Source organism: Leuresthes tenuis, unplaced genomic scaffold (genome assembly GCF_036924035.1).
Source record: "Leuresthes tenuis unplaced genomic scaffold, fLeuTen1.0.hap1 SCAF_3, whole genome shotgun sequence".
Taxonomy (NCBI): domain Eukaryota; kingdom Metazoa; phylum Chordata; class Actinopteri; order Atheriniformes; family Atherinopsidae; genus Leuresthes; species Leuresthes tenuis.
Window position 1 is genome coordinate 9700077 of NW_027325357.1, and position 14558 is coordinate 9714634.

General features: G+C 38.0%; 1 protein-coding gene across 1 annotated transcript in view; it reads right to left on the bottom strand.

Annotated features, from left to right (window-relative positions):
• The window catches only part of tafa3a (TAFA chemokine like family member 3a), a 99781-nt gene that overhangs the window by 29121 nt on the left and 56102 nt on the right, over nucleotides 1-14558 (bottom strand). The window contains exon 2 of the mRNA XM_072383110.1: nucleotides 7842-7954. Coding sequence (XP_072239211.1) covers nucleotides 7842-7953 — 112 coding nt within the window. The 5' untranslated portion in view covers nucleotide 7954. The remainder of the gene's footprint in view (nucleotides 1-7841; nucleotides 7955-14558) is intronic.

Consider the following 14558-nt stretch of genomic DNA (forward strand, 5'->3'; position numbering starts at 1 on the left):
TGAAGAGGATTCTGGTTTTCCCTTTTTTATTTTTTATTTGGCCTTCTTGAAGCATATGTTTTCATAGCTACATGTTTCTATGTAGGATGACAACAAACAGCAACAAAAACTCAAATTCAAATTCCCATACAGTCAAATGTTATGAGCAATTACACTTGGGGCTTCTGTGTCTTGGAGTATTCTTCTTAGCTGCCAGACAGTTGTTAGAAAATACATAGTTAAAAATAGCTTCTGTGCCATCATTAAACAAGTGAGAAAAGTAAAAGAAAAAGGCCAATGGTAAAAATATAATCCAAAGATTGCTATGACTTTTTCAGATTTTTATTTTAAGCCAGAACCTTAGTGGTACCTCTGAAGGGAAATCACTCCCATGGGGTCTGATCCCTGAACCCATTTACACTAACTGGACAACAGTTTACATCTGATCAAAAACTGCAAACAAACCAAACCTCTTCATTTAGAGATAAAAAGTGAGTTGAACACATCTGAAATGCTCCCTTTTTGCTCACGAAAGCTATGCAACATATTCCAAAACAGACTGCTGCTGGTACACACTTGATTTGTAGCTGATGCTTCAAATCCTGCCATTTTGAACTTCATCTCAGGGGATGGGCACAGTTAAAGTTGCATCTTGCTGATCCTTGCATGCTATAACTATGAAGATTTAGATAGTAACTTCAGATTATGTCTGATAGGTCAAAGTCAGTGAAACGTTTGATGTTTGAGTCTGTGCTCCACCAAAATGACCAAATGGGTAGTTAGTTCTAACACTTATCAAGTAGTTTTGACTTCTAACCCTAACCAAGTGCTACTATTGCCTAAACCCAACCAGGAAGTGTCAAAATGTTGTTGTAATTTGTTGTGTTAATGTGTCAACCAGACAGTTAACACAAAGTCATCTACTAAGATGAGAGTGGCAATGTAAAAAGAATGTATTTTAACCTACGATCTACAATCGTTTACTAACCTTAACCAAGTAATATTAGTGTTTAAACACGACCAGGAACTGGCAAAAATGTTTTACTATTATTGTTGTGTTATTGATCAAAAGTAATTCAGAAATTTAGAACAAAAGGAAGAAAGAAAAAACAGCTCTGAAAAACAATTGTGGGTCTCCCGTTGTTGAAAGCACAGCACATGTTTAAGACATTGCCCACGATGACATACAAGAAGTTTTATAAAACCTGAATTCCACTTTAAGCTTTGTATTAGATTAATGTGTAAAAATGTCTCCCACATTTCCCAGAAGCTCATGTCTGAACTTTGATTTCCTCTAGTGAAAAAAGACTATTGATATTCTCTTTGCACATGCACTGTCCCCTGCTCCCCTCTGTTGGCTACATAACCACACACAGAGAGGATACAACTAAGGCCACACGCAGCCACTCATGGCTCATCTATACAGCTGCCATTCACATGCGTATAGCAGAGGACGTTTGATGGTTTTCTAATCTCAGGAGCTGCCACTGGGAGATGGGGCGAGCTGACCCCTGTCATCCCCACAGTGCATCTCAAACAGCCCCACATCTCCATCTCAATCTCTCTCTGCTTGCTCACTATCCTCAATTGTGTCATCTACTGGCCCTCCAAATGTCAGGATGAATGCTCCACATTCACATTTCTACGCATCCCCAGGGTGGGGGTGACCTGCACACAGCCGCTCGGTATAATGTCATGCTATCTCTGGGCAAGGGTTTCACACTGACCTGTGATGTGAAGTGTCCAGAAAGCTAATTCATGCTAACATGCAGCAAAAAAAATCCACATTCACAACATCTATTTCAATTCAGGGCTCTTTACAAGCAAGCAAGCTGGAAGAGGCAACATACAGGGAAGCGCCTGAGTTAAATAATAAGGCAGAAATGTACAGAGGGTGTGTGCACTTGCCTGGGCATCTGCAAAATGTATTCAATAATTAATCTGTATCATGTCTCATGTTTAATCCATGCATGTTTTATATTTTTACAGCATTCCTAGAGACTAGAAAAGCAATTCAGTTTTTATAACTCACTGTTTAAAGTCTGTGAGCTGAGAGAGAAAGTGTGTAGCTACTAGCTTCACCTGGACTCTGACCATACGATACATTCAGAGCAGCAATGTCAAAGTTTTGTGTTTGTGTGTGGTCTTAAAGAGGATTGTTAAGTGGCTAATGTGTGTTCATCATAAAGTGGTTGTGTATCATATTGAATAAATATGTCACTATTTGGTGCTGTTAAGCTTTGGGGATGGAGAGATAAGGACCCAAATGTGGGACAGCAGACTGGAGGAAAAATGTGGCCGAGATGGAAAACCACAAACTAAACCATGAAAATAAAACTAAATACAAAACTAACCAAACAGCAAAAACTGACACACACCGAACAGCCGGAAGAACCATGAGGAAAATAACAACAATGATCTGACAAAGAACTATGAACAAAAAGACAAGTCAACATCAGACAAATAAAACCGGAATGAATCCTAATTTGAACCAATGACTTCTATTTCAAGAACAGAAATGTTTCTTGAGCTTTGGGCTTTGAATAAATTTAAGAATAAATAAATAAAAGCTATAGTTTCCCCCATAACTTTCAGCTGCAGACTTGGTTCGTCATAATCAAAATAAATGCACTCCAAAACATCCATCCATTTTCTATACCGTCAATCCGTTAATCGGGTAGCGGGTGGGCTGGAGCCTATCCCAGCAGTCATCGGGCGAAAGGCGGGGTACACCCTGGACAGGTCACTCCAAAACACTGACACAAAACAAGTTTGCACACAGCAGTACAGCTGACATATCATGCCATTAGGAAACACAAATCATTATGTTAAACAAACAGTAATACTTGTATATATTCGCTGGGCAAAACCGCCTTTATCTTCTGATGCTTGTCTTAAAAGGTATTCATCAAATGAATACCTTTTGAAATGAAGAAAACTTTAAAGTTTCTTTAGCTTTTTTTGTTTTGTGCTTGTCTGGTGACCCAAGAAAATATGAACAAAGGGAGAAGCAGAAATTACTTCAGTAACTGAACAGTGCAAAATACAGTATAAAAACTCCTTTAATTAACCATCTGGCTATTCCTTTCTAATATGTCTTTGCTGGTACACTGTGGCGCTGTTGTTGGGTTTGTTGTCAGTTTCTGTTATTTTAGAATTTCTGAAATAATCTAAACCTTTTAGCTTGAAAAGTCCACTGTTAGCATAAGAAGGTCTCTCATAGCCTTTTCCTTCCAAGCTGCCACAGGGAAGCAATTCAAATTCATATTTTGATCTTCGATTGTCATTAATGTAACATATCTTAACACATGTTTTCAAAAATTAATCAGACTTGGAAAGCGTGAGGGGTAAGGCGAAACTTTCTGCTTGATTCTATCATTAGTTTGGACTGTGGATAATCAGTTATATTGAATATTAGGGAACACTGAGAATGAAAGGCAAAAAAAGTTATAGCATTTGCATAGAGTAAAATAAAAAGAAAGGAAATCCCCTGAAGCATTAACAGAGTTTTTAGAAAATCTCTACCATAAGCAAATATGGAAATATTCTACTTAATTCAAATGAGCCAGAGCACAGTTTCATCTTATTAATAAGGTAGTAAAGCCCTTTGTGTGTGTGAGTAAAGAAAAGGAGGGTAAACCTGATCTTCAAAGTCATTTTACAATTTGTGGAACTATCTGCTAGCCATGTGGCTTAATGTGGTATATTCAAACATCTAACAGAGTTTACAACCTGTAAAGAGCACAGCTTGGAGCATTTTCATTTCAAGAAGAAGGAGCTGCTGCCATGTTGCCTCAGTTGGAAATGTGTTCTTTATGCCTGTTTTCCTCTCTACCATGTATGCCCTTGCAGACACTGACCAACAAACCAAAGAGCTTGATTGCTGTTTTTTTTCTAATGAGGCAGTGTGAGTTAAGAAAAAAGCTTCCAAGTATCTAAATAGCTGAGTAATGAGGCTCCCATTTGACCTTGTCACATCATCAGTCTAAATCCTATCGATGCGACCAAATCAAATTGTACAGCCGAAAGGTACTTGTTACCGCACTCACTCTCGCTCAGAACACCATCCTTTAGCACCCTCTCCCACCTTTCTTCACCCTTTCCACTCTTTCATGACTAGCTAATGAATGTAGATGGTGCTCTGGGGGATGCAGTGGTCTTATTACGGGGGGTTATGTGTGCACTATGCAAGCTCAGTCTGCTCCAGTCAGGCAATGGTGAGAGGTCCAATTGCTTTGGCAAAGCCCCCACCTCAATAAACAGAAGGGCTAAAGAGGTTTGTTTATTGGGCCCACCTTGGTTTGACCTCCGTAGCTCAGGGACAGGCTACGTGATTACAGAAGTGTCAGTGCAGTCTGTGGAGAGTCTACTTGTATTGGCTCTCCCTCAGTCTTCCAATAAATCACATGAATAAGTGCACAATCCGCAAGTGTGAGATAAATGAAAAAAAAGAGAGAGTCCAATGTAAAATTGGAGATTAAATGGTTTATTCACCATGTTTGTGATTAAACGTGGGATTCAGTTCTCTCCTGTAGGCCCACAATGATGTAATCTCTATAAACAAATATGTGTGAATATGCAGAATGAGTGGGAAAAGGATTCAACTTTGTTACGGGAAGCTACGGGAAGCTGTTTTTTGTTTGCATTCTAAGTAGTAGTGATCAGCCATGTTTGTTCATGTAGTGGTTGCATTCAGGTAGTGATGAGTTATTACACAAGGTGCAAAGAAAACATGTAATTTGCCTTAGGTATGTGGGCACCTGAATATTATAGAGGTACTTGATTGTCTGTTGTTATTCCAAACAGCTTCCTGCTGCAGTATATCTCAATTCACCACCAAGGTCTTCAGTGATGGTAAACAGTGAAGCCTGGCTTGCACTCAGTATTACGGCTTAACTGTGAAGGCCAGACAAGTCCTAAACACCAAACTTTAAATATAATTTCTTTTGCATGGTCATGTTTAAACAGGAAAAGGCCTGTCACATACTTCTGTCACCAAGTCTTCAAATCACAACCCTGAAGAATATTACTTGGGCTCAAGCCAGCAAGCCCACACAGCCTCAACCTTCTTGGTGAAAGTTAACTTTTTATTTTGGCTGGTGACAATATATTTTTTTATATAAAGGAAATCCCCTTGACAAAAACTTTTGTTTTATGTCAGCAAAAAAAGTCAATTTACTTTCTACCTTGCATCGCGTATATATCAGTGTTCACCCTGTATTTTCATCTGCTGTATGTTTTGTGTTTGTTTTATCGAGGAAAACTGTAAAAGAACATGATTTCTACTTATTACTAGGGACAAACTAGTCAACTCATTAAGCTGTGCAAGGATGCTTTACGCTTCCTGTTGAAGAGAGAATGAGCACAAGCACATCTCCAGAAATAAACACCAAATAATCCGACCATGGAGAACCTTAGTGGACAAATAAAACCACAAGGAGGCAACAGTGCAACAAAACACCTCACAGTAGAAAAAGTAAGTAAGAAGAAGTAAGACGACTATGGAGAGCCCACCATTTGGAGAGACCATGTCAAAGTTATTTTGCTATCTGAGCAATCCAAAGCAAACTTTCTCTTTGGCTTAAAAGAATTATCAAATGGCGGCGTGTGAGCCCTTATCCTTTCTATAGTCAGGACTGTGACAGTTAATGAGCTCACAGGTTAACCTTTGAATGAATGCTGTCTTATCCCACAAGTGGATTTTTTTCTGACATTGGCACTAATATTATTACAAAACCTGTGCACATTAAAACCAGGTGTGCACATAAAAACACAGAGCGCTTGAACAAATTCCAAGAATGAAAAACAATGGAAAAGGCAGAGCAGTATGCATGAGCAGAGAAGTATGCATCCCCTCCGTGCACAAAAAGTGGTTCTGGGAGCAAATGGCTGTGATGATCACACGCTTCACCCTTCATATGTACTCTCAACTGCTCAACCTACACTTGCTCGTCATCTGCCTGTCATCAAAAGACTGCCAAGAGAGACTCTCAAGGCAGGCACGGTGTATGAGGTCTCTCCTCCTCTGATAGGCGCTTCTAAGATTTCTTTTTTCACTGAAACAACAGGTCCTTTTATTTGAAGTAAGAATAGGAATTGGTATTATTGTGTTAGTGGCACAATATATCTTAAAACCTACTTTATTTTAGAGGTATTACAACAAACAGCCTATCAATGACATTGCTTTTAATTCTACTACTTCTATTGACACTATAACAGCTACAACTAAATCTTGTATGCTGGTATTTCACTTGCTTATATAGTCACCATAAAGTGCAAATAATATTACAGTCCCTAGAATTACGAGGGACCAGTTTACAGAAGCAATCTATGAACAAAACAATTGTAAATACTACCACACTTTACTGTAACAGCACTGCAATGGCATGAGAGCGCACAGTATCTTCCAGCACAGGTAGCATTTGGATTTGAATTAAATCAAAATTCAATAATCCCAAAACAAACATTATATTGTTACTGTGTATTTTTACACAATAATGATAATTACTAAAAGGCTTAAATGTCACTGATCCATTTCATGACTTCACTTTTAATTATAGTTTGAACCTATTCCAGCTGTCATAGGGCTGTATTAGGTGACCAATACACTGGTAGATGAGGTGATCTGCATGCACCCCTGTGGCCTTTACATCTGGATCCCTTATTTATGAGGAAAAAAAGGGCCAGTAACATATTACTAAAACATCAAATCTAGGTAAAATAGCTTCCTGCTTCCAGAAGTCTTTAAAGGTGAATCTAAAAGGAAGCTATTAATTTGTAAAACCATTCAACACATGCAAAAGTGTGCCTGACATGAAATTAATTCTGCTGCTGCAACTTTTCAACTCGTTTTTGCTTTGCTCTGAAGCCCACCTTGACAAGACATGTTCCGTTTCATTTCTGATAATGTGAGCCGTCTCTTTGTTTCCATCCTGTCATTATCCAATCAAAGTCTTTTTACTGGTCATGTTTCTGCTTTCAGCCACAGTGTGTTGACTTTCCTCCAGTGGAAAATGGCTCATTATTTCAATGTGTAGTCACCGTTTCTACCGTTCTGCCCAGGGTTCAAGCCATCTTTTCATTAGGGAGAATCACTTTGAAAGGTCCTCTCCCCAGCCTGAAACACACACTCCCTTAGAGATGTGTGCACACTTGGTGCATTGAGATTATGTTTTCCACGGAACGATCATCATGTGCAAAATGCAACCTTACAAAACATCATCACCTTACTGTTTTTCACAGAAACTAAGAAAGTCTAGCTAATTATGTCAGTTTCAATCTAAAAAAGCCAAGGAGTGAAATTTGGTTAGCTCATGTGGCTTGGGCTTTTAAAAATGACTTCTGATATGCTGTGACTGCTGTACCAACTTATACACAATGCAATCAAATGTAATTTGTTCTGATGCCTTTCACCATATTAGTGTGGTGATGTACTGTATGGTTCAGGGTGACAAAAGGCTATTCAACAATACAATCATCTGAATTTCAAATGCTGAACTTGGTTGGTTGACGGATAACAACCAATGACACAAACATGGATAATATTTCACAGGTTACCAAATCTGTAAAAATGAATTTACAAAAAACATGTACAAAGCTCTCCTTCCACTATCTGTTCTGTTTTCGCTCTTCCTGCTACAAATTACAATTATGTATATTTCCCAGCTGTTTTTTTTACTGGAAGTAACTCAGTAATTTCAAAATTACATTAAAATACATTAACATTTTATGGACAAATTATCATAGTTAGGGAGAATGCGTGTTTCTGGTTATTATAAATGAAAACAAATCCCTTACACAGAATCCCTTAGTTCAGATACTTATCCTCAGAAAAAGATCAAAAAGGAGCACATGTGGAGTACCTATGTGGCTTCGGTGTGAAGATGCACTGGTCAGTTGTCCCCAGAGAGACACCATACAGACGGTCAGCAGCAGCACCCTTCTGCACATGCTCTGTAGGTCCCTCTCCTGCATTCTGAAAGGAATAAGACACAAAAAAGCAGCAGCAGTTAGCTAATTGACCAACACAAAAACACTTGTGCATTTGGAGCTTGGTCACTTGGGCTAAAGCCAACCAATTCCCAGAGCTTTGACTTGACTTGTCACAGGTGGTCAATTAGCCGAACTCCTAAAATCACAAAAAAAGAGCTTTCAATGGGTATCTTTGTTGTGTAGAGGATGTGGCTACACACTGCAAGTATCATCACACCAAGGATGTTTTATGCCAACATTGAAAAAATTTTAATTTACAATGGCCTCAGAATAATAGAGTTGTAGTAACCAGTGGATTTGTTTGAGTGCCAGTTGTAAATCTGAATAAACTGTTCAACTTTGGGGCAACAAATCGGTGTGTTAGTTAGTTCTGTTGCATCATAGCAAGAAGTTTCTTGTTTGTAACATTGATAGTGTGTCTCTTTGTGTTTTGTACAGAGCAGGTTTCTCTTGAATCATGTTAGTTTTCAGTTCCTTCACTCCACATGTCTTTCTCTCATCACTCCCGCTTCTCTTCTCATGCACTTATTCAACTGTACTACACTGTAATACCAACCAGAGTGGGCTCTCCCTCTGACAGACCAAAAACAAAAAGACTGACAAGAGAAACTGATTTTCACCAAGGTGTGCCAGATGACTGATTATCAGGTTGGTGTATAGGGGCTCTTTAGCTCATTCCTAGTTTTAAACTAATCAAACTGTATGTATGGCTGTGAGTGTGCATGGTTGTTAAATTCTGTGTTAGCTCTGTGATAGATGGCAGACCTATTTGGGGTCTAGCATTTTGGATGCACTCCAGCTCCCCGTGACCCTAAACAGAATAAAGAGAGAGATTAGATTAGATTAGATTAGATTACGGTAGATTAGATTAGATTAGATTAGAGAGAATGAATGGCTATTCATTCAATTTGGAGTATTCTGACATGAATTTCTGCACTTTTGCAAGTCTTTTGACAGTGTTTGACAGAGAGAATGATCTTGTAGTATATAAGTGTTTAAGCCATGGTTTTATATCACAACTATTTGGTAAATATTGTATTAAAAATCTCTATCACACTCAAATTACACTTATACAATTAATATGGGCTTTTATGTAGGAGTAATCATATCCAAACTGGGGTAAATGTTAATAAATTACAACTCTTTAATATGTACAACCCTCTTTTTCAGGAGCTTTAATGTATTATGACAAATTAATCAAGATCTTTTTAATGGAAAGGGGTGGAAATTCCTTGTAATATTTATTAATTGAATAGGCAGGAAAATGGTCAAAAGACGATTCCAAGTGTGTCATTTGCATTTGGAAAGTTGTTGTCCCCTGAAACATGCAGTCAGTAGAGCACCCAATGCAAGTGAAATGAGCCATCCTTAGGCTGCAAAAGCAGAACAAATCCATCAGAGAGATAGAAGGAACATTCAGAGATAAAAAGGACGCATTGGTGAGCTTGGCAACATAAAAAGGCAGAGACAACCACAGTAGACAAGATTAGTCTGTGATCGCATTTGTGAAGGGCTTTTTTCTTTACCATGGAAGGGATTCCATGGTAAAGAAAAAAGCCCTTCACAAAAATAACACCATAAAGAGAAAAGCCAAGGGCAGAGGACCAGAGCAAAGGAAGAGGGTTCACCACTACGTGGAAAAAACATTTATAAGACATGACAACAGATAGGTCAGATAAGAGTCTGCGAAAAATACATCTTAAAAACCCAGGACAGTTCTGGAACAGTCTTTGGACAGATTAACCAAGATTTATCTGAACCGGAATGACGGACAAAAAAACCGTCAGATGAATGCATGGAACAGCTCAGATCTGACGCATTTAATGACATCTGTAAAACAGATAATGGCTTCAAGTGGTACAGTATTTATAATTACATGGCAGAGGTATCTGGATGACAGTGCATAGCGATGCGCTGTCTGCTTGTGTTCAGCAAAATGGAGCATAGCTGACTGGCTAATGCTTCACAGTACAGATAGACAACGACTCTAGACATGCTTAACAAAATAACATTTTTTTTACAGTCAAGACATAGAATATTCTGCACAGACTGGGCCAATCACCTGATCTCAACATGATTGAGCTGCGTTGAAGACAAATCTAACGACAGAAAGACCCACAAATAACATTGAAAGACAGCATTGTTATGTTAATTTGTGCAATTACAATTTAGTTCTGTGTTAGTTATATCATTTTAATGTAAACTGTATGTTATATTAAACATCTAAAATTACTATCCATCCCACAACTATTTTAAGTAAATAAGTACATTGAAATGCTAAAAGGTTAATTTATTGCATGTTAATTTAATTGAAGATTAGACTACGATCGAGTGTTATGATAATGTTATGGTGTACTGGTTCAGTACAGGTTAAACTGAGTTCTAGTTAGGTTGTTTTTCTTCCCTTTCTTGATCACCCGTGTAAGTGTTTGGTCAAAAATAGTTGCAGTTACAGTAGAGGCATGTGCAAATACACTTTATAACACTTTATTAAAGAAAGACTAAATGCAAAGAGATGCTGAGCTGGGTTTCCAAAATAGTCTATGTAGTCTAAAATAGTACAATGAAACAAAGTCCAAAAGTAAACAGGCAAGCAAGGTAGAAATCATAGATATAACCAGAATGGATAACAAAGACAAGGTACTAAACAAAATAAACTGGGAAGAATATATACGTAAATAAATCAAAACTAATTCAGAATGTTTATATAAAGTCTTTGTCTTTCTTTTTCCCTTGTCAATCCATCTGTTTACCTCACCTGTCTCGTTCCTATGATCCTCTCCTGTGTCACCAGCCCTGTTGGAACCTTGAATTCTTGCCTGGATTTTGTTTGATTGGGACTACTGTTATTCTGCCTCAGTGTCTGCTGTTCACTTCCGTAAGTTTGATTGAACTTTTTTACTCCACAGCTGCCTGCCTACTCTCGGCTCTCTTTGGTTCTTAAATAACGAATAAACAATGCATGTCCTGTGTGTGGCGTGCAGATCCTGGCTACGTGTTTGCTGGTACATTCTGGGATAATTTTAGAAAATACATACATACCGCAATTTATAACACCAATTTAGATCTGCAGACAGAGAGCAAATAGAGTCTGTTTGTGTTCTCTTCTGTCCCACTTGCTGTTATCAAGCTACCTAGGAGGTGAGTAATGCTGTTTGTGTGGTCTGCCTTCATGTGCTCAGTAATCTTCATGTACTTTCAGCTGACTGTTGTCCAGTAATACCCTCCATCTCCATCTAAGGAGCCCATGGAGAGTGGAACAAACAATAAGTGGCTCTTCTTACTGCCAACAGAGCTCGTCTCCCCTCTCCTGAGAAAGCAGCCGCAAATCACAGCTTTGCTTTGAACTCGGTTCCAGTGCAAGCCACTCAAATTAGTAAAATGCTTGGTTTCATGCAGAAAGATCAACTCTTGCTTATCTGGCAGAGGCTCACATGATGTTTTGCTGTGACTGTCTTTGTACTGACAGCCAGAGCTGGTGAGATCTTAACACGACGCTCTAATTCTGTACAAGCTCAGACAGCTGACGCAATCACAATGTTATGAGTGCACAGACTGCAGAAAAGCTCAGCATCTGTAACATCACCACAAAACCACCAAGGGAGCTATTTGAAGCCAGGGGTTTAAGTTAGCACTTGTTGTTGTCTGGTCAAATGCTGAAACCAGATAATCCAGATTTGGACAAAGAGGAGCCTGGGTTGACCTAAGGTAAGGCAAACTAAAGGCTGCCATGCGAGGTGAATATGAGGGAGAGGTGCATGTTAGCCAAGATTATCTCTGCCAACAAATGCACATCCTTCTAAGCCTAATTCTACTGAAAATCCTTATTGTTTTATGACATTAATCTCATGTCAAATGTGTTATTAGATGTTAATGCACTGGGATGTACAATAAGTGGATTTCAATGTAATAACTTTCAGAAAAATGTGGCATTATATGTAATGGTACAAGCTGAGTATTGACTCTGTGCTTTGATTATTTAGAAAGATGAACAATAATTTGTGAGTGATGATGTTAGTTTCAAACATTTTATGCTGGCAGAAGAGACTTAGCATGTTTTGTTATTTCACAATGTATTTATTATAGTTTAATTAAGCAGGATTCGACTAAATATTATGTTACAGTTAACAAGTATTGGACAATTGTGGGTTTAACATAATTTTACAAAATCCGCTAGTAATAAAATCAGCTACTTTAGCATTTAATTTTCATCAGTCCCTACAAATTAAACAAATATTTTAAAAAAATTGGGAGCTACTATTACACAACTCTGTATAGATAAGAATAATCCAACCAATTGCAAATTGTTTAATTGAATAACACCATTACAATTATGAAAAAATTTGCATGAACATTCTTCACAAGAACTACTTGAAACCCTTGTAACAGTGAGTAAAGTCTCTGTAAACTCTGCTTGGCAGGTCAATTTCTGCCTCTCAAACTGGCATTTCCTTTGCAGCAGCAACTTTATATTTATCCTCTTATGCAAACATGGGGATTTTCATCAACCCGGCAACCAGCTGCAGTCATGTTGTCAGAGCTTCAGTAATCTAACATGAAGGTAAATAAACCGCAACCGTACCAACAGAACCTTAAGCATTGATTTGACTATTAACTTTGTTATTATTACAAAGACAGGAACTTCCCAAACGCACCAACAACTGAAGAACACAGCAGACACATGTTTCAGAGAGGGCCTGATAACAGAAAACCCTTTTATCTAATGATTAATTAAAGCTACTAGTTATCTGACAGCTTTTACTGGTAATTTACATATCTCTTCTATTTAACTTGTTATCAAATAGAGTAAGATACTGCAGTAAATTCATAGTAAATTTGCTGACTCCTCCTCTCCAAGATGTCCTGTTCATCTCCTTTCATCTGTCACTTCTCTTACAGTGTTGTCCTAGTCTCAAGTTTTAGGCTGCCCCTGATGCTGAGGGAGGTCACAGATTATCATGGAAGAATGGCAAGGTGGATGTGTGAGACAGAGTTGCTCAGTGCCCAGGACCATAGGAGACTAAAGAGTCAAGGTACCCTTTTTGAGGTGAAGGACTTTTCTCTTTCAGACTCATCTGACCTTTACTGTTGTGGAGGACTTAAGGGGTTCTAAACTGCATGAACACAGGCCTTTACCTACAGCCAAGTATTGCCAATAGGTCTCTGAGCTGAGGCAAGTGCAAGAGAGGATAAAGCTTCTTTGAGAAGGAAGGTAACATTAGTCAAAGGTAAAAATGCACTCAGTGTAAATGCAAATGGTGTTTATGTAGCCTGCTCTTGTGAAATAGCAAATGAATAATAGACAAAGTCATGTTGCATGTCATTACAACATTTGTTGTAAAGGTTCTACATGTCATTGCATGTCATGTACTGAGGGATGAGAAGCCACATCACATGTTCCAACTATGCATCATTTTGGTGTCTTTGTGACAGCTTATTCGACATATTGATAAGATGAGACTCTGTTCTATAGTCATGCCTTAACTATTTGGGGAATCATTTTAACAGTGAAAAATTACTTTAAAAAATCTAGAAAAGTTAAACAAATGACAAGTAAAACTCTGCCCAGATGTCACATACTCAAATACACCAGCTGGGACTGTGGTAGATAAGGCATCCATCTCTAGAGGACAAAAACATCACACAATAATAGTTGACTTTTGGTCTGACATGACATGAAAACAAAGGATGAGATTTTCATTTTCACATTTACTGACCTAGTCAAATTTTGGCATTTGGCATTTGGCGTTATATGAATTAGACCAATTTGGATTATAATGAATTTGATTTAATTGGATTATAACTCAGTTACAATTAATTGGATTGAATGGGACTATATCTTTAAAGTGCCTTGAGACAACTTTGAATTGAAGATGAAATGCAGACGGTTCATAATTTGGTAAAAATGTCAATATTAACATGTATATGAAGAGAAGAGAATATATCAATAGTTTCATCACAGTTCAGCCCGAGAAGTTAGTCCACAGCTCAAAAACATGTTTAAGTGTACAGTACATCTTTAACATAACTTGAAACAATAACTGTGTGTGAGTGAGGAGATGTCTGCCTCTCAGATTGAGCTCTACCTTGCTCTAACAGCATCCTTGGCATGAAAACTGGCAAGCAAAAAATCACAGCTCTTTTCTCCACGCCTTGCTTTCTTGTTCATAAACGACACCACTGCTTTTTGCTCGCACATCGTTCTGCTGCCAGTAGTTTCTGCATAGTACACTTCCCTTTATTGTTAACTCTGACGATCCTTAAATAGCTCAACTTTTAAATGTGTGAGGTGGAGACAGAGAAGAGGAAAGGCAGACTGGTTTAAAGAAAGGTCTATGACTGACTTGATTTTACGTTTTGTCAGGCTTTTTATTATATTTTTAACCACAAAGGATAGAAGGGCCAAGTGTTCTTTACCAATCAAAAAGAAACAGCTTAAATGGCACACTTATGTAAGCAAAAAATTAAGCTTATTATCAATGTATTGTTTGCTGTTTTCTTAAAAATCAAAGATGTAAGTGCATAGCATCATATACTTTAGTTGAATTGCATTGTACTGAATAAAATTACATTGGCTTGCACTGGCA